At 37.5% G+C, this 23,932-nt stretch overlaps 1 protein-coding gene across 20 annotated transcripts in view; it reads right to left on the reverse strand.

The window, feature by feature from the left end:
* anks1b (ankyrin repeat and sterile alpha motif domain containing 1B) overlaps window positions 1-23,932 on the reverse strand; it is an 856,034-nt gene that overhangs the window by 16,603 nt on the left and 815,499 nt on the right. For 12 of the 20 annotated variants that reach the window (XM_073066289.1, XM_073066292.1, XM_073066294.1 and 9 more), the window contains 6 exons: window positions 17,161-17,268; window positions 15,338-15,400; window positions 11,733-11,912; window positions 8,474-8,602; window positions 7,841-7,912; window positions 4,203-4,286 (listed from right to left, as the gene is read on the reverse strand). In XM_073066289.1, coding sequence (XP_072922390.1) covers window positions 4,203-4,286; window positions 7,841-7,912; window positions 8,474-8,602; window positions 11,733-11,912; window positions 15,338-15,400; window positions 17,161-17,268 — 636 coding nt within the window. The remainder of the gene's footprint in view (window positions 1-4,202; window positions 4,287-7,840; window positions 7,913-8,473; window positions 8,603-11,732; window positions 11,913-15,337; window positions 15,401-17,160; window positions 17,269-23,932) is intronic. The other 8 variants (XM_073066305.1, XM_073066306.1, XM_073066291.1 and 5 more) reach the window with 3 other exon arrangements.

The raw sequence follows: 23,932 nt of genomic DNA on the forward strand, positions 1-23,932 counted from the left end.
AAGATGATGAGGCTGCAACTTGGCATGCCAACGATCTCGACCATAATGCCGAGAGCCCAGATACAAAAAATGTATCTGGGTCCTCAGCTCAGTCATCTACAGAACATCCCTGGTCTTAATAAAGAGTCAAGTTCAGGGGCAGCATGCACACCAAACTTCTAGTGTGTTCCTGATCTCCAGCTTCTTCTATGCTGCAGTGAATGGTAATGCAAGTCCAAAACATACCACTGCTATGGTCACTACAGCTGTTATTGATCTTCTGTAGGCCCAGGAGCTAACTACCAGTGAAAACCAACCTCAATGAAACCAAATACCTCAACCCGAGACCAAATATTTCAAGCTGAAATGCAAAGGCACATTACAACTGAGACCTCCAGCAGACTGCAGTTATAGAGAGAGAACATATGTTAAAAGATGATAACCTATCAACTGAAACTCAGTTGCCACAGGTCGATTCTCTCTGGTATCTTATGGTTCTGAGCAAACACTTTGTTTTCTCACACTTTTTAAAATTAAATTACTTCCTGCCATTTTCAAACAATATTTCAGTGTCTGGGCTATAGATGAAACAATACCAATTTGGAATTTGCACATTGAGGAAATGTAGTGCATTAATTTTAATGGAATGTGATCTTTTAGCCTAGGATCAGTAGTTCACTCAATTTACATTCAATGGACATAGAATGTTTCACATGTTGTTGTTAAATTGATTAATTGCTGATAACTTTTTTATTATAAAGTCTCAAGTCTATTACACAGGATCAAGATAAGCTGCAGACAGTTGTAAGCTCAGTCAGCTCCATTGTGAACAATATTCTCCATAGTGAACAATATTCTCCATAGTATCCAGGATACCTTCAAGGAGAAATGCCTCAAAAAGGTGGCATCTATCATTAAGGATCCCGACACCCAGGACAGGCCCTGTTCTCATTGCCACCATCTGGGAGGAGGTACAGTAGCCTGAAGGACACACTCAACAATTCAGAAGCAGCTGTTTCCCCTCTGTCATCCGATTTCTGAATTGACATTGAATCCACAAATGCTACTTTATTACAGTCAGCCCTACTAATCCACGGGGGATTGGTTCCGGGACCCCCCGCGGATACCAAAATTCGCAGATGCTCAAGTCCCTTATTTAACATGTATCATTGCGGTGTTCTTCAGGACCCAGCGGAAACCCGGACTTTATTTAACGTGTCTCCATGCGGTGGACATTAGGACCTGGTGTCACAGCTCTGAATCTGCGGTGTCTCTGTTCACGAAAATAATCATGATCGTGATTGAAAATAAGGTGGAAGTAATAAAGCAATTGGAAAGAGGTGAAATGCCATCGGTCATTGGAAAAGCATTAGGCTACAATTGGTCAACGATCGGAACAATTTTAATAGAGCATATGAAAAGCCCTGCCCTGATGAAAGCTACAATTATTACTAAGCAACGCAGTGGTTAAATTATTGAAATATGTATGTTTCTTAAGTGATTTATATGCATAGAAAGGTAAAATATGTACTATATACTAAGAAAAATGTTTGACTAACTGACACTAAATAATACCGGATGTACCTGTTCCGACTTCAAATCTGACTTAAAGACGGACTCAGGAACGGAACTCATTCATAACCCGGGGACTGCATGTACTTTTAAGTCATTTCTAGATTACTTTTAATACCTAATACAATGTAAATGATATGTAAATAGTTGTTATACTGTATTGTTTAGGGAATAATGACAAGAAAAAATAGACTGTACATGCTCAAGCAACGAGTGCTGGAGAGAGAACTTTCGGGTTTTCCCGATCTGCGGTTGGTTGAATCCATGCATACGGAATCTGCGGATATGGAGGGCTGACTGTACTTTTAAAATTTTTGCACTACTTATTAATATATAATATAAACACACAGACATACAAACACTTACTGTAATTGGTTTTTTTCTATTATGTATTGCAGCATACTGCTGCTGCAAAAACAGCAAATTTCATGACATGCTGATGATATTAAACCTGATTCTAATATGAAGATAAAGTGATGAAAAATATCTTCTGTGTGGCATGAACTGCAGAGTTATTTTATATAAATAAAACTCTGGAATCACTATACTACATTTTATTTTGTACATAAGACAGCTAGACAAATTTACTTTGCCTCTGTTAGCCAATAAAGTCTTGGTATGGTGCAACATAGTATTTAATTAACTATTTCATGATTTCCGGTGGGCCGAGGGTTTATCATTTTACCACCCACTGGATCACTTGGTCTGGCGCGTAGTGTCAGGACTGGTCTCCTTTCGGATTAACAGGGTCACGGCGTGAATGTTCCTGACTCGACCCTAGCCCTAGCACTCTACAATGCACCTGCAGAATACTGTGCACCTGTGTGGGGCAGATCAGCCTATGCAAAGAAAATAGACCCGTTGCTTAACGAAGCCTGCCGAATAATCACGGGCACACTGCGCCCCCACACCCACTAACATCATTTACAGACTTGCAGGCATTGCTCCCCAGAGATCCAAAGAGACACTGCAACAAAAATTGAAAAAGGTAGACAGAACTTGGGTCCACGGCACCCACCACATCATCATGTGCCAGTTTCCAACCGCCTAAAATTGAGGAAAAGCTTTGCTTACAGTGGCGGAACTACTGCATGGGACATCTCCCCCCCCCCCCCCCCCCCCAACATACAGGATTGACATCTGGTAACAAACAGAAGGCAGAACCCCACCAAACAATACAGTGCAAGACCCCACAGAAACGTAGCCAGATCCTGGGGGTCACTGCTTGACAGACGGAAGTGGTACACTCTCAACAGAGCGAGAGCGGGAGTTTGCAGGACGGGAGACAATATGGTGAAGTGGGGTTTAAAGACCAGCGAATCCTGTGAGTGCGCTGAAAGGGTGCAGAACATTGAACACGTTCTGTGCAACTGTCACCTGATTTAACTGCTCAACATCAACCAAACAACACTAGAGTGGCTGGCTGTCTGGTGTGACAAGCTATGATATGATGATTAACTATTTCACTTCACACACTTGGGGGATCCCGCCTGACCTGTCCACTGCACTCACTTATCATTTGTGGCTCTGTGATTCTCGTCAAATGTCAGGTCTTGGTGTCATGCCATCCAGCGGTGCAGTGGGCCAGGAGTGATAGGTAAGCCTGGGGCTGACTGATCATGAGCCTTTTGAAAATTCTCTGATGTAAGAGTTCCTTGAACCATTTTAAATGCAAACATTTAAAAACAGCTCATTACTGCTATTAATTTCCTGCCAATCAAAAAACTTCACAATAGTTATTTCCATCAGTAGTTACTTGGATGCCTACATTGTATTATAGTTGAAAATGTGTTCTGTACACAGACCTCAGGCAACAAATGAAGCATACAATAGGATTTAAGGAATGCATTCAGTTTTATACCCAGAAAATAATAGGGATCACCTGTAGAAATTAAGATTACATTGATTGGCTGTAAATTATGTAGAGAGATCACAGTTCAAAGTAAACTAGTGTAATTACAAAATTCAAACTTAAGCTTAGTCTAATGACAATTTTGTCCTTATTATAAAAGCAGAAGGAACTGGTGCAGAAATAATTGGTCAATACAATGCTATACAAACAGGCACATAACTAAGAGTTTTGTTATACAAAAAGTATTGCTCCAAACTTCAAATATAACAAGAAGTTTAAAATTGGTGAATGATATAGAAGGGAAGGTTAGATTGATCATCTTTAGAGAGGCTTAATTTATCTCTTTTCCAACATATATTTAAAGAACCTGTCCATGGAAGACTAACTGTAATAGGCAACGTTGATAAAGTAGCAGATTGTAGCCAGTGTCTGGAAAGAAGACTGGGGCGGCTGATTGTTACATGGTTTCATGATTTACGCTCTCGTATGTTGCATTTTACAATCTCCTTAAATTTTCTCATTGTTGTACACTTGCTTGTTAAAAAATACTTTGTTACAATATTTTCCCTCATCTACCAACACAGCATTTAATTTATTTTGAAGACATAAATATGCTTATATACAAACATGGTACAGACTGATGTTGACTTGATAGTTGCTGATTAACAACCCTCAGTCCTACTTAGCCATTTGAAGGTTTTCTTTATCCCAGATCTCTGTGTTTGCAGTCTCTAGTCACCTCACCATATTGACCATAACTGACACAGTGGCTAGATCCTTTTTTTTTACCCCCACATACCTTATTTGTAGCATCAATGAATTTTACCCCTTTGTATGAGATTGAAAGTACGATTGTAGGGATCTTCTTCATTTGTTCTGAAGCCTAGGGGCAAAAAATAATAATTTATTTTTCCAAAGATTATGACTTTAAGGACATGTAATATACTTAACAATTTGAATGAGCATTACTGTACCTCATCACAGAATGCATATCTGAGAATCAAATAGTCATACTTGAGAAAAAATCTTTATGATTCTTAAAACAAACTGATTTTAATTTTAATACTTGTTGGTAACAAATTTGTTTCAGAAATATTAGTGCTAGCTAATCAATCAACAAAATGAGGGAGCAATTGCTAATTAGAAGGTTTTCAAGGAAGAAAAATCCAGACACTTAAGAAAATTGCACCTCCAAATTAAAAACAATACTGTACTCTCAAAAAAAGTGCTCGCTATGTACAGAGCAACCTTGCACACACTTCTGGGTGTCTCAACACCGACTGTGAAATTTGCTTCCTTATTCTTTAAAACAGAGTTGTTTCTTTTTCTCTAGTTGTCTTGTCTGGTGTACAACTTTCCCAACCAACATCAACTGCAATGAAATGTGCAAAATGTGTCTATGGTAAGATTTTTCAACCTGACATCTCTGAGAAAGCATGGCTCCCATTTGCTCACAAATCTAGGAGTGGGGGGGGGGGTGGGGTAAACACTCAAACAGTCCTCACTGAAATCCATTACTGTGACCATTTTGCCTAATGAGGTTAGGTTATGGCCACTCTCAGCATGGTAGCCTCAGAATCCTTTGAGATTTTTGCCACATTTCACAGTCTTCTGCTACCTATCACATGAAATCACCCAAACTCTATCTTTAAGGCAGCAGGGAAAGTGATAAAGACACTTATCCAAAATGCAAGCATTCAGCAACTGTACTTCGAGTTTGCAAAGACTACCCTGGCAACTTCTGCCTGCAGGACTATGGCTTTCCATGGGTCTCATGCATAAGTAGCATGGCTGCTACAAGCACTGTTCTTCACAACCTATTCATTCCCCTGTGCCATCAATGGTATGTTCATGCCTTTGTTCCATTCTTGTAGGATCTATTCAATCGCAGCAGCACTCATCAGTAAATGGAAGAGTGCAGAGCACCTCTTTGCCTGTAACAATCATGCACGCTGTGCTACATGTTCAATACTTAAAGCACATTAGTAGAAAAGCTGTCTTGAAGTGTTGTCCAAACAGAATAATAGAGTGAAAACCACCTATTCTATTGAGTGAACAGTGTAAATGAACTTTTACTCTTCATGCAACTTTCTCCAAATTCATTAGGGTGACCCACAATGCTATTTACTTCCAAAAAAATGGTAACAAGACAGCAATTTCCAGCCCAAGTCGCCTACAATGGGGAATGCCATACATGCACTATAGCATCCAGAAAAGAGCATCTAGAAAAAAAAACTAGCACAACCCCTTCACAAATGACCTGACTTGGTCTAACCAAGCAGAGTCCACTGCCAAGAAGGCCCACCAGCACCTTCACTTCCTGAGAAAGTTGAAGAAATTTGGCCTGTCCCCTAAAACCCTCACTAATTTTTATAGGTGAACCATAGAAAACATTCTCTAGGGTGCATCACAACCTGGTATGGAAGTTGTCCTGTCCAAGACCGGAAGAAGCTGCAGAAGATCATGAACATATCCCAGCACATCACACAAACCAATCTTTCATCCCTGGACTCACTTTACACCGCACGCTGTCGGAGCAGTGCTACCAGGATAATCAAGGACACGACCCACCCAGCCAACACACTTTTTGTCCCTCTTCCCTCTGGGAGAAGGTTCAGGAGCTTGAAGATTTGTACGGCCAGATTTGGGAACAGCTTCTTTTCAACTGTGATAAGACTGCTGAACAGATCCTGACCCAGATCTGGACCGTACCTTCCAAATATCTGGACCAGACTTGCACTGCCTTACTTTCCCTTTTCTAATTACGATTTACAATTTAAATTTTTATTATATTTACTACGATTTGTATTTCAGGGAGCGCGAAGCACAGAATCAAATATCGCTGTGATGATTGTACGCTCTAGTATCTATTGTTTGGTGACAATAAAGTAAAGTTGTAGTAAAATTCAAACTGCTTCAAAAACTCAATAGTTCACAATGATTATTTCAATCATTACTTGGTCGGACGCTTACGTTGTATTATATTTGAAAGTGCTTTCTTTGTAGAGACCACAGGGAACAAATGAAAAATACAATAGGATTTCAGGTTTTGTACCATAAAATAATAGGAATCATCTGTAGATCACCAACAGCTTAACAATTTATCATGCCTTCGCTGCCTTTCTGATAGAGTTAACCATTTGATCCCCACTAATTCTCTCCTGTAAATTGTTAGAAATTCTTCATGTTCAAACAGCCAGCCAGCTCCTTTTGCGCAGCTAATTAGTTTTTGCATCAAAATTGTTTTTCCTGGTAAGGTGATCATATTTTAAGAATTGTCATGATTTATTTTAGAAGGAAAGTAAATATACCAATTCGTTCCTGCCCCTTGCCATCTTTGCTGAAAGAAATAAACTGCACAGGGAAGCTGAGTCTCATTTCTGTCTGGATCAGGCATCAGCTACCTTGTTTTCCACTGGTCTGAGCAGTCAGGCACCAATACCACCAAAGTGGATTTGCTGTGTACACAGAGAAGGATGGTTCTTGACAATGTTTCATTCGTTAAGTGTTGCATTGTACGATGTAGGTAATCATCGTCTTCCCATGACCATGATCGTTAGTGGCAAATTTTTCCTACAGAAGTGATTTACCATTGCCTTCTTCTGGGCAGTGTCTTTCCAAGATGAGTGAGCCCAGCCATTATCAGTACGCTTCAGACTGTCTGCTTGGCGTCAGTGGCTGCATGACCAGGATTTGTGATATGCACCAGCTGCTCATACGACCATCCGCCACCTGCTCCCATGGCTTCACGTGACCCTGATCAGGGGGCTAAGCAGGGACTGGCTACAGCTTGCCCATGAGTGACTTGCAGGCGAGCGAAGGGAAGGAGTGCCTTACACCTCCTTCAGTAGGGATGCATCTCCAACCTGCCACCCACAACGTATGTGATATAAACACTTCTTCCCCCACCCCCAACCAAAAGTAATATTTAAATGGTCACCTTTGTGATAACTAAATGATTCAATGAAATAACACTGTTGTCTGTATTGCTGACTCCCGTCAAAAATATGGGACATTGTGTTATGCAGGAGTTCCCAACCTGGGGTCCACTGCAAAAAAACAGTTGGGAACCCCTGGCGTATGGAACCCTGAGGTGAGATGTCAAACTTGGATGAGTTTCTAGTCCTAGCTTTATTGAATAGGAAACTCAAAGCAAATGCTTTGGCTGATGGATTGTGGCCTTTCGTGCCTCATTACATAGATTAATAAGCATATTGATTTATTACCACAGATAATTTTGGATTAAATACAACTGCACAATAAGCTCAGCAAAAATCATTATTTTTCTTTGACATGTCTTTGTCCCTACTAATTTTTATATATATTTTTTATTTTTAAAATTTCTGCTTAGCAAATGCCCCATAATTGTCAGAGCTCCATAAACAGAACTTTGCATTGGCACATTATCACACTAAATATTACACATAAGCAACATACCCGCATCTTAGAACATGCATCTTGTGTTGATTCTGTTCCTCGTAATTCCTTGACCAGCATAGAACCTAAATACTAAACACAAGTAATTTATTTGCTCTGTTCTGTGTTTTAACATGATTAAAACATGCAATAAATATTTCCAATTTTAATGACTCTGAATTGCTTTCTGCAATCAAAATTAATATATTGAGTAATAAATAATCTTTATAATATAATAAATAAATAATAAATAGTCAAATTTATGTCAGAGAAAAATGTTGATGTGCTGAAGCAGCTTTCATAGAATAAGTTTATGAGTGAATTGAAGTAGAATGAAGAAAAAAACTGAAAAGTCTTACAGGGAGTTAGGAAAGTGGTAGAGCATTAATTGATATTTGTATAATTTGGTACTAATAATATAAAACAAATATTAAAGATGAACATTAAAATACAAACGTTTGTATAATGAGCTAATGAAAGAGGAATAAAAACGTCATCACTAAGCACAGACCTGTTGTGTTTGTAGGATAGTATCATTGGTTAACATCTAATAGTTGAATTTTAGTTTGAAACCCATTAAAATAAGAGAAGAACATGCAGATAAAACACCGCAGCATGCGAACTTGCTTCATCTCTCAGCCAGTGAGCACTTACGTATGCTTCATAGTCACAGGACTGAAAAATCAGTTTCTCGGGATGATGCTGCCAGTACTGCACAGGTGTCGATGAGGTGGCTTCATTCGGAGGCCGAAGAGTAATGGAAGGCTCACTCCATTCTGCCTGCTGAATAGGAAAGTAATAGGAAAAATGAGCCCGTGACAACAGCAAAGGATGCTTATAAACATATTGATGTGACTAAAAATGATTAGTGACATTTCTTTTCCACTGAAGTCCATTTGTGTGCAGGCCGTTCAAGCCCAGCTATGATTAGAGGATATCCAATTCAAGAAAAGGCATGCGGAAAGCTTGTGTTTATAATGATGGACAATCATGGAATCATGCAAAGCCTGACACCCCTAATCTACTCTCTGTTTACATCCCTTATTTAATGTAACATTTCAGTGACCCATAGTTGATCTAGGGAAAAAAAATATTCTTTCTTTTACAGAAATACCATTTGTTTTAATTGTAAAATAAAACAAAACAAAGTTGCACGTTTTCTTATATAGTGGTGAGTGGTTAAAACATCACAGCAACCAGTATTGTGGAGAATTAGAATGGAAATTCTATTTTACCAAGGTCAGGCTCAATAGGATGAAATATCAAGCCAATATTCTCAGAAATAAATCAACTGCAGAAAATTGAAAATGATTAAACTTTTAAATATGTTCAACAAGTCCATGTCAAAAACCCATGAAATGGAACAACTAAAGTATAAGAAAGAAGAATCTATCTGTGGCTTACTTGCATGAAGAGACTAGGGGGGAAAAAGTTGGTTTGATGCTCGTCATGTATTCCAGAGTTCTGCAGGATACTGACTATTATTATGAAAGTATCACTGGGAGCTGAGAGATTTTAAAATAAAGAAAATTCAGTATTTTTTTAAAAAAGGAAGTATTTGCCTCAATTGACTACAAGTTATTTGTCACAGACTAAAAGCAGATACCAGGGGTCCCCAACCCTTTTTATGCCATGGACCAATACCATTATGCAAAGTGTCCATGGTCCCCAGGTTGAAAACTCCTGAGATAAAATAATGCAAGATGTGTGATGGGGCAGTATCTGTGATCAACAGCGTGAACGAGTAATGGAATTTCTTGTCAAATATCCTAATGTTTTTGAGAAATATAATTCAGCCAGTGAAAATACTTCGATTTTTAAAAAAATTTGCTCCTGAAAAAATCTTCCATATAGAATAGATTTTGGACAGGGTTAAACACAATTGAGCTCACGAAGATGTGCAGATCAAGAAGGAAATCTAGAGCAGAGTACCACAAGGATCTCCATTTAAAACACCAATATTTCTTTACCACATAATATACAAAATGCAAATAAGAGATAAATACACCAAGTTTGAAGAAAATATCAAAGTGAAACTAAACCAGATGATTCTGGCAACAGTTTATAATTAGTTTGGGCTCAGTTATGCTATTAGAGAATCAAACGATGAATTAAGTTTAATATTAACAAAAGACTGCATACTGAGCAAAATGAAAAGTGGCAAAGGTACATCATGAAGGTTAGAGGTTAAACAAAGTGTAACTACGGGCCAGAATTTTGCGGAATATTTATCAATTTCAAAGTCGAGGCAATGTGGAAAAGTATAAACTAAACAGAACTACAACAGGTATGAAACCCAGGAATTATGTTGAGAGTTCATAATGCATTGTCCTGATCAAGCCACTAAGTATGATAATTGTCATTTTTAATTAGATACAATGAATCTGGATTTTTTGATGAACCATATACACATTTCTGTTCCTGAAGTTATCTGTTTGCTGCCTTACTTCAGAGTGTGCATTCCATTTATTTTTGTGCTGAGCTGCAGGAGTCCGCTCCTATCTCTAGTAACGATGAGGGTGGTCCCAACTAGACAAGCAACAAGTAGTTCACTGATCTTAATGCATCAATGAGATCTTCGCAATCCACATCCTGACTGTTCAGCTGCCATTATTTATTCACAGGGTTTTTGAAATGGTAGTTCTCACACTTGCTAATAAACTTCATGTCATTATGAATGTCAAAGAAATCAGCGCCATAAAGAATCCCCGCTGACTTTAGAACAAATCTTACAAAGCAGGCTTTATTTAAATCTTCTGACTCAAATGTTATCTAAAGCCTCTGCTGCGTATTCTATTTAAACATTTTGAATTGTCCTTACATGTATGATATCTGCATTGAGAACAGGTATCTGCAAGATAACAGGAGAGAAAAGCAAGAGAAGAAAGCTCAGCAGAGTGCTTTTTGGTTTGATTGCCTGGCAGTGGAGGGTTGGGAAGACCTAATCTGATACCCAAAATAAGTCGATCTGCAATATTTGTCTTTACTATTATCAATCAGTCTTCCAACTGGTTCATTGGAGGAATCTAGTAGGGAAACAATCAGTCATTTTGTAATTGGAATTCTGCCAACTCCAGCCAGGTGTGCAAACCAATGCTTGCTGATCTAGGTGGCTACAGACAGTTTACTGGTGTTCCCTGGTCCTAATATACTAATAATATCTTTACGTAATGTATTCTTTTCACATTAGGCTTGTGGGGTATGCCCTACATTTGGCAGAAAATTAGATATCTTAAAAGTCCCTTGGCTCGAATATTTTTTTAAAAAATGACTGCTTGTGTGGGCTTTAGACATCTGGCTATCCAAACAGACTACAGAAAACACCTAATAATATCAAATTATCTTTAAGTGCCATATAGAGAATAATAACCAAAATTACCACAGATGCTGAAAATCTGGGAAAATAGAAAATGCTGGAAGTGATCAGTATCCATGGAAAATGAAACAAGAATCTTTCAAGTTGACCATGTTTCAACATGAAGCATCCATTCTATTTCCTTCTCCTCAGACAGTGCCTGACCGGCTAAGTTTTTCCTGCATTTTCTATTTTTATTTCAGAATTATAACAAAATGTGCCAGTCGATTTACAGATGAGACACGCTTGTCAGAACTCTGAGTAGGAACAACCTCTCAATATTATACATGCCAGAACTAAAAGCATGAAGCTGAAATTCTCTGTAACTCACTAAAATAAAAGATTATCTCAGTGAGAACCCAAATGATGAAGGCTTAATTACTGATGATGAATAATCTATAAGTTAATACAGAGACAGAACTGATAGATTATCAGGTCGTGCTGAAGTATAGTATGGCAAGCAAGCTTACAAAATAAAATTATGAGGAAAGTAAGCCAAACTAGTGCAAAGGGAACCCAAGGTTAACAGCCTATTGCATGTTATTCAATGCAATTTACCTGAGCCATTTGTCTTTCCAGTTTTGACCTAGGCATATCCTCAAAGTAGCTGTCATTGATTCGCCTTCTTGCGTCCCCTTGCATCATTAAATGGGAAGAGGGGATATCAAGAGAGCCACCAGTGTAAGTGCTTTGGCTAAGGGATGGGGAAAGTTGAGGAGGAGTGTTGTTCCCAGGGTCCTGTTCCAGAAGCAAATAGCAATGCATTAATTAATGTTATGATTTATGTACTGAAGCTCTCCTAACCCTAACGGTTTAGTTCCTCTGCCTTGTTCATCAATGTGAACTCCAAGCATTTCAAATTGATGAAGCATTCTGAACAGTTTTACAGCCCTTGTGCCTAAATAATCTCTCTCAAATGAATGGATCTATCACTTAGTTTAATCTTGGCATTAAAGCAATAATCTAACAAAAACTGCTTGGTAGAGATTAATATGAAACAACTGCTTTAGATAATTTATTTCAGCATTAACATGAAAATGGTATAAAATGTGATTCTGGAGAACACAAAAGTATATAAAACAAACTTGTGTAGTATGTTTTAATGAGATAAATTGGCCTCTCCTCATTCCTTCAGATTAAATACCTCTGAAACTGAGCTACAACTACTGTAATAAACTCTGCATTTGAAGATTTCTCTCTTCCTTTAATCAACCTCTACCAGCCTTCTCTATTGGTTTTGTCATCTAACATTCAACTATCAGACTCGCAGTAGTGGCCCGGGTAACCTTCCTCTCCCCTTAGACATCATCAACTCAATGCTTCCCCACAACAACAAAGCTAAAAGGTCAGAAATCAGAGTTTGAAGATAGAATGTGGAAAAGGTGGAGATCAAACCTTCCTCTCACTTCACACATGTTACGGTGCACCAACTGTGCTGCATGTGCCAAAGTTTGTAAGAAATCTGTTGGAGAATTTATAAATGCACACCTTTTGCAGATTCTGTGCTTGAAAGAGTCAGGAGAGTTGAATATCAATGATTGTTGGAGATGATGCAGTGGTGCAGCTACAAAAACTGCTACCTCTTGGCTCCATTAACTCGGTTCAATCTTAACCTCTGGTGCTATCTGTGTAGAACAAGGGTTCCCAACCTAGGGTCTACAGACCCCTTGCTTGATGGTATTGGTCCATGGCATAAAAAAGATTAGGAACCCCTGGTGTAGAGTTTACATATTCTTCTGACAGCCTCTGTTTACCTACTCAGTGGGCCAAAGAATTTGATCCATGTTGGTGATTGAATGATTCCATGAAAGGTGATATATCAAATGTTTACCCACGCTCTTTAAGTTCAATATGAAGAACTTAATGAAACTCTGTGACATATTATGTGTTGAATCTCAGAGATGTTAGCTGCAGTTTAATTAAGCACAAGTGAACTTTTGATGGATGATTAGAATTCTTAAATGGGATATTCAGATGTGTTTATTTTTGAATGAGGTTAGCTATAACCTGCAAAATGCTGATTTTTAAAATTTACCTCTCTCTGTCACTTCCTAAAAGATGCAGCCAAAGGGATTTGTCGCTCATCTAATGGTTGTCAAGTATCATGGACAACAGATACTGCATGAATTAAAATGGCATGAAAACTCACTATTTTTCTTGAATGACCCAAACAAGGAGCCAGTATCTAATGCCAGATATGGATGGAGTCTTTTGAATATGTGGAAGAGAGGTACTGTAATAACTTAAAGAGACTGGGAAGAGTTCTGCAGACCTATTGTGGATAGCTGTTGGGAGGTGGGCTGTAGATTTTCAAAAGGTGGAGGCAGCAAAATATCAGAAGAAATGGATGATATGTTGTTTAATGTCAATGTTGCGGAAGGGAAGAACAAGACTTAAATTTATTAAGAAAACAAATGTGGCTCCGGATGTGAGACTAGAATTCTAAATGAGGTCCAGTTCACATCCAGTAGAATAAAACCTTTAAGATATGAATGAAAGATGTTTGTTGGAGAAATAATTTTAGAAAGCAATGGGTTTTGATGACAGATTGGTTGCATGATATAATGGGAATTAAGCCAGCCAAATAAAGGTAGCAGTCTTTCTGACAAACTAGGTATGGATTTGACACCTAGTTCAGGCAGTATGAACAATAGTGAACAGCTAAAAGAGGACTGGACACCAACAGGTATCAGTCAATCAGTATTATTTTACTCTCGCTCTTACCAAGCTAGGGAAGATTATAACTGATTCAGGACTTTAAGTTAGGCAAGCATTTGGAAAACATGGTGACAGACTTGCGATGGAAGGGTTGGCATAGAGAAGCAGGATTGGACCAAGCCTTTGTGCAGACGGATAATGGCGGGGGGGGGCGGGGGGAAATGAATATAATTGTCCTTTGTAAAGAACAATTTATGTGTCTTTGATAATGAACAATATCAATTTATGTGAGGCTCTCCCTCAAATAATGTGGCTTCCTCCTTTCAGACTCTTGCACATCTTTCTCAAGTCTGAAACAGCAGAAATATTTGCAGCATTATAATTCTGAAATTAGACTTGTGGAACAGTGGATTTTCTCAATTACACCAATGGGAAGTGGAGGAGGACAGGACCTGTTCTGCTCCACTTATCTGTCATTGGAAATCAGAAGTAGTATTTAGCATGATATTAACTAGATTACTGATTAAAACACATTTGTTTATAACTGGGTTACGTTATGTGTGGTGTCAAAAAGAAAAAGATCATGAAAAAAGTATGAACAGGTATGATCTGAATGAAAGCACCAGAAGAAACTTTGATGTATTAACTGTTTCCCAGGGCCAAATACCTAGAAACAATTCAAATGGCACTTTGCTCATAATAGTATTTTTAGGGTTATCTATCTTCAATTAACTGTTTCCCTTTGCACCCTGAGGCCATCCGAAATGAATTCAGTGACAGACATTATGCAAAAACATTACCATCCCAAGGACAACAATATTTGGTACTTTTTAAAAAAATAATATATATAGATGGGATTGGGGTAGAGAGGGAGCAGGAGGTTTAACTGAGGTGAGAACAAATCTAAAGCTTTTGCCGTTAGGTCACTTGGATTTGCCGACATTAAACTTTACATATTACAAGCTGTAGATGGTCCAGACGTGCAATAACTATACAACAAAGTGTTCCCTCTAAAAAGGAACTGCACTTGGAATTCATAGACAGTCTTCTGTTACTTGAAGAGTCATTGTTCAGTTTCCGTTGGCAGATGGTGATTGTGTAGCAGAGAAAGGAATAGGCAAAATACATTGCATACACACAACAGCAATAATTGGCTTTAATTACAATTTAGTGGTTACAGGGATTTGAAACTACTTGTTAAAACAATGGCTTTCATAGTATTTTCTATAATATGCATATGAAGTAATGTTTCGTTTTCAGGACGACGTATAAATGTGTGACAGAAGTTGGACAACCCTTTTCGATTCAAGCTCGGCAGGTACAAAGACCAGTTTCTGCCCTTCACTAGAGTTTCAAGTTAACTGCTTCTCGGGAAAAGCATGGCACAGAAGTAATTACATCCTGCAGTGAAGGCAGGTATCAGAAGTTTGGAAGCGTGCATGCACTTTATTGTGGGGAGAAGGCCTCATTTCCACGTTGTCCAGCTTACTTCAGAGGTGACTTACCATCCAAGATACGATATATACATCATCTTGCAAGATGGCATTGCTGGATTCAGGACAACTGACCTATTGATATAAAAAGAGATCCAATCTGAATAGCACCTAGTATGAGTGGCTTTTGCTTCCACCACTCATTAGTTGTTCCCTCCTTCCAAGATGGAGGGTCCTATCACAGCATGCTGCTTCACCTAATGGTTTGCATGAGAATTAACACCATTTGCTTCCAGCAGTGGGAAGCCGGTTTGAATCCACAAATAGTTCCATGTAAGTTACACAGATCTGTGGATACATTTCTACGAATCCCCAAATATTGGCCTGGAAACAGTTATTTTTCCCCTGCTTTTTTTTTAAAAAAAGAAAATGGCAGAATTCAATTTAAAGAAAAAGTAAAATGGTCAAATATACAGTAATATCTGAAGAAAGAAAAGATGAGCTAATGTTTCCAATGTAAACCATTTATTAGAACTGGAAACTGGAAGACAATTAATTCCAACACTTCACTTTTATTTAAGGTTTCTAGTATTTTTATTTTGACCTCCTGTTCTTAGTGTGTAAAGTAATGCCAACTATGGTACAACAGAGCTTAAAAAACTAATATTTTGCTTTGAGAAAAGAACACAAATTATGGTAAAATTGTTCTAAAATATGTATTTAAAAACTGACTTTGAAATACTTTAAAATAAAACCTTTTGCAATAATAAAATAATTGAAATATCCTAACTCCCTTCTCCCATATTCTATGTGCTTCTATGACCAGCATGTGCATGGCTCCCTTTTCAACTGAATATTAAATTATTTGAAAAATACACAACTCTTTGGAAGAGCTTCTCTTTCTTTAATGTGCGCACAACTGTGAAAGACCTTACCATGAGTCCTTTATTACATTTTAATGCTGAAGGCATTCAAAAAAAATGAAATCAAACAGACCAAGATGCAAACTTGATGCGCAAACAAAATACAGAAGAGCTTTTCTTCCCCCCCCCCCTCCCATATAAACACTAAAAACATGCAGAAGGATCTGGGTGGGATCTTAATACACCAGATTTTTCAACCATATAGATTCTTTAGTAACCCAACTGTCTGCACAAAACCTTGTTTAGAATTAAATTGTTTTCTACATGCCTAGATAATTAATTGCTCATTAAGGATTACCTTAAGCATTGTGCAGGCTTTTAGTCTGTCCAATGCTTTATGTAATCAGGTAAAAGAAAACATAATTGAATACAAAGAGGGTAAAAATGAAAGGAACTATAAATAAATTTAAAAATTCTGATTAAAGAAAACGGTCCAAATAGTTTAAATAATTTTTAGATAACCTTCTTGAAAATTTTATATCATATAATAAACATCAAGCTACGTGTCAGAGCTGTTGATGAAGGGTTAAAAGGTGATGCAGTTTAAAGCTAAGACCGACCCAGTGACTACCTGAATGATAGCTGAAAGGCTTTGACATTTGTGGCAAATAGAGTTTACTTTTTAATGAGAATAGTTATTGATTTTTCTTTCTTTAACACCCACTGAAAGATCTGATAGATTTTTCAGGTTGGATTTGAACAAAAGGTCACAATAATGAAAACCTGAAATGAGTTTTTTCACCTCTTAATTTCACAATATTGCTCAGAAGATCTTCAGGGAATATTCCCATATACAAAACAAGGACATTGGTAGTGGTCATGAAGCAAGAAAGATTACCGAGGCAAGCAGCTAATAATGATACTGTGCATGCCAATGCCGAAGGCTTGGTTAAGAACATTAATTAAACTCATACTGAGCTACATTTCATGTGAGTAACAGTATTAATTCAACACTGTATGAACGCAGCTTACCCTCAGAGTAATGGTTCGTGGAGGCTTCTGAGGAGGCTCGTCGTGAAGTCTGTCTCCAAGTGATGCCAAAATTCGTTTTCTATGACCCAGAAGGTTGATTTTCAATACCTAAAAGGTTCAGAGATACAAATTAGAATTCTCTCAGAAAAAAAATCTTCAAACTAGTAAATGACCTTGCAGTGGGAGATATCGAATCAGATTGATGAATTGAAGTGTGGCTATAGAATTTAAGCTGTTAGAAAAATTCTTCTTCTTTCGAATGTGCCTTGATAACAAGGCGCAGTACAATTCTTGAAGGAAATCAACTTTCATCTATCTTTTTTAGACTTAAATGTCCATTGTTGTAGAGAATGTAGCTTAAGTCGGTTTCCGAAAGCTCTCTGCAGTGCTTCAGGATGAAATAGCAAAGAGCATATCTATAAATGAAGATTTAATTCCTTAGCTTCAAACCTTCATCACTCCTGCAGCTGTGCGAGACTGTTGAAAAGGCTAAGCATTTTTTTCCAAAATATAAAGTACTTCACAGAAAGTCTAGATTAGAAAGGTGCAAATTGAATGACCACATTGGGAGTCATCCAGTTTTTAAAATTATGCAGTTGACAACATTCAGCTCAGAATAAGTAGGAAAGCAAATGTAAGGCTTACCTGTTTAAAGGAAATGGTTAGAGCATCGTATCAGTATTCTAACACAATTTAAGTAAAATGTGCTTAACATTATTGACATCAAAAACACTCACTGCAAAACATATCATTAAAAGTAAAATCAACACTGAACCTGATGCATTGAACAATTTAAATGCTGTATTGTAAACAACATTCAGAATTGCTGTGCTTCTAAAATCACTATAAGCCTCTATGTTCAGCCTGAGAACCCAAATCAAACAAATGTATACAAATCATTAAGCAGCAAAACCAGGATATATGGGATATCTTCACACATGGTGTAAGTAGCTTCCATGACTTAGAATTTATCCAATGCCTCAAGGAGGGAATTCTTTTGCCATTAGCTATGGCTTTTATGTTTGGCCAGTTCCACATTATCCTTGCTTTTATTATTTCTGTGATAGAACTGTAATCAACTGAGGATACTTTCCACTCAAATTAGATTGGGAAGGGGACAGCTGAGTAACAGATGTTCTTCTTTATCCAAATGGAAAAGAAAACATTTTTGAATTCTGAATGGTTTGCAAAATATTCCTGCTTCCTTTATGAAAAAATATAAACACTAGTTTACTGTATTTCAACAAATAATACTTTTCAATTAAATATTTACATTAACTCCAAAATCTCACATAGCATCAGAAGAAATTGATTGATGCCACAAAGAGACTGTATAAATGGTATTCATATATCATATTTCATTTAGACTGAAGCTTGGCCTTCAGAAATATTGTTATCCATGTTGAGGATATTAATCACGAATAGATTAAGAGAGTGCAGAGATGACAATACACCAGCAACAAAGTCTGTTAATTCTGCAAAACCTCCTGGATATTCTGACACAGGAATACAGAAATTGGATTAATTAACTGATTTTAGGTGATATTTTCACACAAGGGTTTTGCCTGAAATACATTGTATTTCCAGCAGATAACAGAATGATGCAAATTTAATCCTGATACACTATAGTGAACTATTCCAGTTAGCAAATACACATCTCATGGGCAATGTCAGAACTGACCCAAGTATACAGAATGTACTATAACAAATCATGCTTTCTCCAGTATTTAGCTACTGACAAATTCATGTAATATATATCATCTTCACTTCATTACTGGAGAAGGCATCATAGTTATGGCTGGCTACTTTGACCGCCACAGTCACGGCTGCCCTAATTTTACACAGGCGCTGCTAATGCAGACACATCAATGTGTATACATTCACTGGCTCAGAAGCATGTGAGAGAGCAGTCCTCATACTTAACATCCATTACAAAGAGCCAACCTAACCCCACTGAACAACAACCTTCTGTGATAAAGGCCTCAGGAGGTATGGAGCCTATTCCCATATCTCAGGAGCCATTCCTTAGGGTAGTAAGATAAGATGATTAAATTCACTGTCATGCCAATTCATCCTTTGGCGAACTGTGAAAAACAGTATTCAACATCCAAGACTTCAAACCTAGCACAAGAATCAGAATCAGGTTTACTATCACTGGAATATGTCACGAAATTTGTTTTTTTGGCAGCAGTACATTGCAATACATAATAAAAACTATAAATTACAATAAGTGTGCATAAAAAATTAAATAATTAGTGCAAAAAGAGAAGAAAAAAATACTGAGGTGATGTTCATGGGTTCATTGTCCATTTAGAAATCTGCTGGTGAAGAAGAAGCTATTCCTAAAACATTGTCTTCAGGCTCCTGTACCTCTCCTTAATGGTAGCAATGTGAAGAGAGCAAGCTCTGGGTGATGGGGGCTCTTAAAGATGGATGCCGCCTTTGAGGCATCGCTCCTTGAAGATGTTCATGATGGTGGGGAGGCTAGTGCCCATGATGGTAGTTTACAACTTTCTGCAGCTTATTTCAATGCTGTGCAGTAGCCCCTCCGTTCCAGACAATGATGCAAACAGTTTGAATGTTCTCCACAGTACATCAGTAGAAATTTGTGCGTGCCTTTGGTGGCAATCATAATAACCTATTGCATTGCGGTGATCTCAGTCATCCTCTAAAAAATCATATCACGGAAGAAGGTTGTATCAGCAGCCTTCCCAATTCACTGCCAAAAACTTTGTATTGCCTAGTACCAAGACATCACAAGTGTTTGTGTAGTAGGAGTTTGTTTGTATAATTTGGGTCAAACTTACTGCACAAGTAATTCTTAAACAATTTTCTCCTGGTCTTTTGGTTTTTAGTCTTTTATGGAAAAATCAAGCTTGATATCTAATCATTTCTGGTGCAGCTAATGCATCATACCATTTATTACAAATTATTATCATTTGCACATTCAGACAGAGATGTAACAAAGATTTTTTGCTCATGTATGTGAAGGATGTAAGAAATAAAGTCAATTCAATATAATTGTGAGAAAGCACAGCAGCATCTCTATTTCCTCAGGAGTCTGGAGATTTGGCATGTCATCAAAAACCTTGGCAAACCTCTATAGATGCATGGTGGAAAGTGTTCTGACTAGCTGCATTACAGCCTGGTATGGAAAAGCCAAAGCTTTTGAGTGCAAAATCCTACAGAAGGTAGTGGATTCAGCCCAGTACATCAAGGGTAAAAACTCTCCCAACAATTTGGCACATCTACAATGCTGGTGCAGGAAAGCAGCATCCATTATCAAAGATCCTCACCACCTAGGCCATGTTCTTTTCTTACTGCTGTCATCAGTTAAAAGGTAAAGCAGCTTCAAGGCTCACACCACCAGGTTCAAGAACAGTTACTACTCCTCAATCATCAGGCTCTTGAACAAAAGAGAATAACTACACTTATTTAAGGACTTTTATCTTGTCATGTCATGCTCTTATTTATTAATATTTTATTTGCACTGGCACAGCTTGTTGTCCCTTGATCCTGTTTACAGTTACTGTTCTATACATTTGCTAAGTATGCCCGCAGGGAGAAGAATCTCAGGGCTGTATGTGGTGACATGTATGTACTCTGATAATACATTTTAATTTGGAGTCCCTGCTCCAGCAACCAGATCACAATCCTGACTTTTGTACCAACTGCATGAAGTTTGCATGTTCACTCTGCGACCATGTAGATTTCCGCACATCCCAAAGGTATGATGGCTCTAAGCTAATTGAACACCATAAGTCAACCCTAATGCAAATCGATGGCGGAAGAATTGAGGATTTAACATGCATATGAGAGAGAATAGGTCAGCGAGAAATATGGTGAATGGGAACATTCTGAGAGCTGGTAGAATTCACTGGGCTGAATGGCCTTGTATCCGGAACAATCATATTCTCTAATAGCGTAGCACATGTTAGAACAGAATAGTGCTTCCCTTGTTTATTTGGTGGCAGAAACTTTAGTATGAATATCCTTGTGCAATTGACACTTGCACTTTATGTAAATAAATGACAGACTCCTTTTTTCCAGATATTAATAGATAATTGTGTAATTATAATTTGTGGAAAATATAACTGGCATTACCTGGGTGGGGGGCTGAATTATATAATTACAATACATTGATTAACCATAATATACTGCCTTACACCAGTAAAATGAGGGGCCTTGCTGTCCACTTGGCTCCAAGACAGGATTGTCACAGCTGGTTGCCACAATACTTCCATAACAAATGCAAGGTTACAGTTCCCAGGCTATGCTGATACACATAGATGCATAAACCAAATGCCATTCTACTTTGATGTCGATTTCTACACTGAAAATAGTAACAACGGCATGATTTTTCTTCTTGCAAATTTTATTTTTTTTTGTCAATAACTGCTTGTAATTTATTTTAATCTGTTTACATCCCCAATTGACTGTGAGGAGGCAGTCAGGGGTCAACTAAATTGGTAATTCTCAAGTAATATTTAGGTCCAGACTGAGTAATGTCCCTACTATTGATGAGATTTTAACAACAATCAGATTCACTTTAACTCTCATTAGTATTTTTTCAAATTTCATATGTATAAAATTAGTTTAATTTAAATTATTCAATACTGTGAAGGGATTCAAACAAGTAACATTGGATTCAAAGTCCAATCCAGCAACATAGCAGTATTCTGAACACAAAATTGGAGTTGGGGGGAGGGAGTGCATGAGAGAGAGAACAACCAAGACTCCAGGACCAAGCAATGGCCTGAAGGTTTAATTAACTTTATAATGGAGGTTGGAAAAGAAATTCAAATTCTTCCAGTATATGAATAATGTACTCTTCTTTTGTTTCAGAATACATTATGGATTGTTGATTGGACGTTAATCAAAGGGTACATACAAGATAATGGCATATGAAAAAGAATGCTCTCCTGGTATGGGTCATATAAAGATACTGACTGACACCACAAGCCAATCTTCTATGAAGCACACTTTGAAGACATTTTGTCAAGAGATTAAAATTACACCACTCCCCCTATTCACTCTGATGTGAAGATGTACTCTTCACAGTCTCAATCGTGACTTTCCATTCTTTTGAAAAATGCTTCACAATGAACAATATCACTGCAGAGGCAATTTCTATGGAGCTCTAAAATGCCAGTGAAAAATAAAGCTGTAACACTGCAGATCTGAATAATTTTGTAAATGCTGCTTTTATGCTGTTGTAGCAAACAAAATTCTGAATTATTTGCCATTGTTCAGATTTCTTTTGGGTCTTTCTGGAAGGAATTGTTAATACAGTACATTTATGTCATAAGCACAGAAAAGAGAATAAATGAATGTATATGCTTTGTGCTCCAAACAGTGAAATGTAATCAGAGCTTTGAATGAAGGCCTCCATTTTCTCAGCATTTTGCACCATCGATTTCACCTGCCCCCAAAAGCTCTTCTGGCTTATTTTAACGTCTCAACATTAAGTAAATACAAAAGCGCTCACAGCTGTTTTAATGTCCAGAATTTTGATGTTGAAAGCAAATAACAATTTTTGCTCTTTGTGAATGATGTGTTTCTTCACCCAAGATTGGCTCTATATTTTCAAATCGTTGATTTCTCATTGATTTGGCATAAGATTATCTATTCTTAAACATGCTCATCCAAGAATTCATTTCCAATCTGCGGCGTTGAATGTACTACGTGGTACGTCAAGACCATTGAACTCTACCTTTGCAGATGCACTGGGAGAGAACTTTGTAATTGTTCATGCCAACAATACCTGATGGCTTGAGGCTTTCATTTTTAAAGGAAAAAATGAATTTTTTGAATTTTGTGAATTTGGTGTGAATTTGGCTCTTCTTGTGGGCTGAGTTGTATTATGTGTATCCATTTTTACATTCAATTGCAATAGCCAATAAATCTGGATGCAAGTCATTATCAGATGAAAAAAACTGATTGTGTAAATTTCTGATTGTGCTGCACAAGGAGACTTCACCTAAAAAAATTCTTAAAAACAAATTCAATCCAAAGCCTTTCAAGGCATGTTTTTATTGTTTTATAGATTTATGGGTTTTGAAATGTATTACCATCATGGGAATGACCATGTAAATGATTGGCACTATGCAATTGTTTTGCTTCCTGCAGCCAGACACAGGAATGCACTTAAATTAATGCAATATGAACATCAAGGTGACATGTATACATATTAGCTTCTCTCCAGACTTAATTGCTTGAATGGATGGATAGGGGTGGGGAGATCCCCAAGAATGAGAAAAAAAAACACTCAAAATATTTTGTAACTATTAATTTTTTAATATGAACTTTCAACAGTTTTGATTCTCTTTCTACATATGTACTGAAATTCTTGCTTTGTACACACACCTTCAAATTTAAGTATCAAGTTGCCATTTTCTGCCTTGCATTTATACATCAAAATTCAGTATCTGCCAAAATACTGAAGCCTGCTGCCATTCTGAAATTAGGGAAGTATAGGACTGGAAATTATTTTCCCTTTCTTCTTTAGTCTGCTCATCTTTTTTTCATGAATTGAAGAGTGCACTGGAAGGGAATTTCATTGTTTTTTTCCTTATGTGATCGATAGATGAAGGCTTGAAATGTTCATATTTAAATAGATGCATGGCATGAAGTTGACATTTTCCCGTAAAGTGCATTTGGCCAAAAGCTGATACTAGTTAATTTTAAACCATCCTCTACATAGAGCACTGGTACAATGCAAGGTGCGATACAAATCACAGAGGTCAGAAGGTTGCTATTTAAATGGATCAAG

This window comes from Hemitrygon akajei, chromosome 14 (assembly GCF_048418815.1).
Source record: "Hemitrygon akajei chromosome 14, sHemAka1.3, whole genome shotgun sequence".
Taxonomy (NCBI): Eukaryota; Metazoa; Chordata; class Chondrichthyes; order Myliobatiformes; family Dasyatidae; genus Hemitrygon; species Hemitrygon akajei.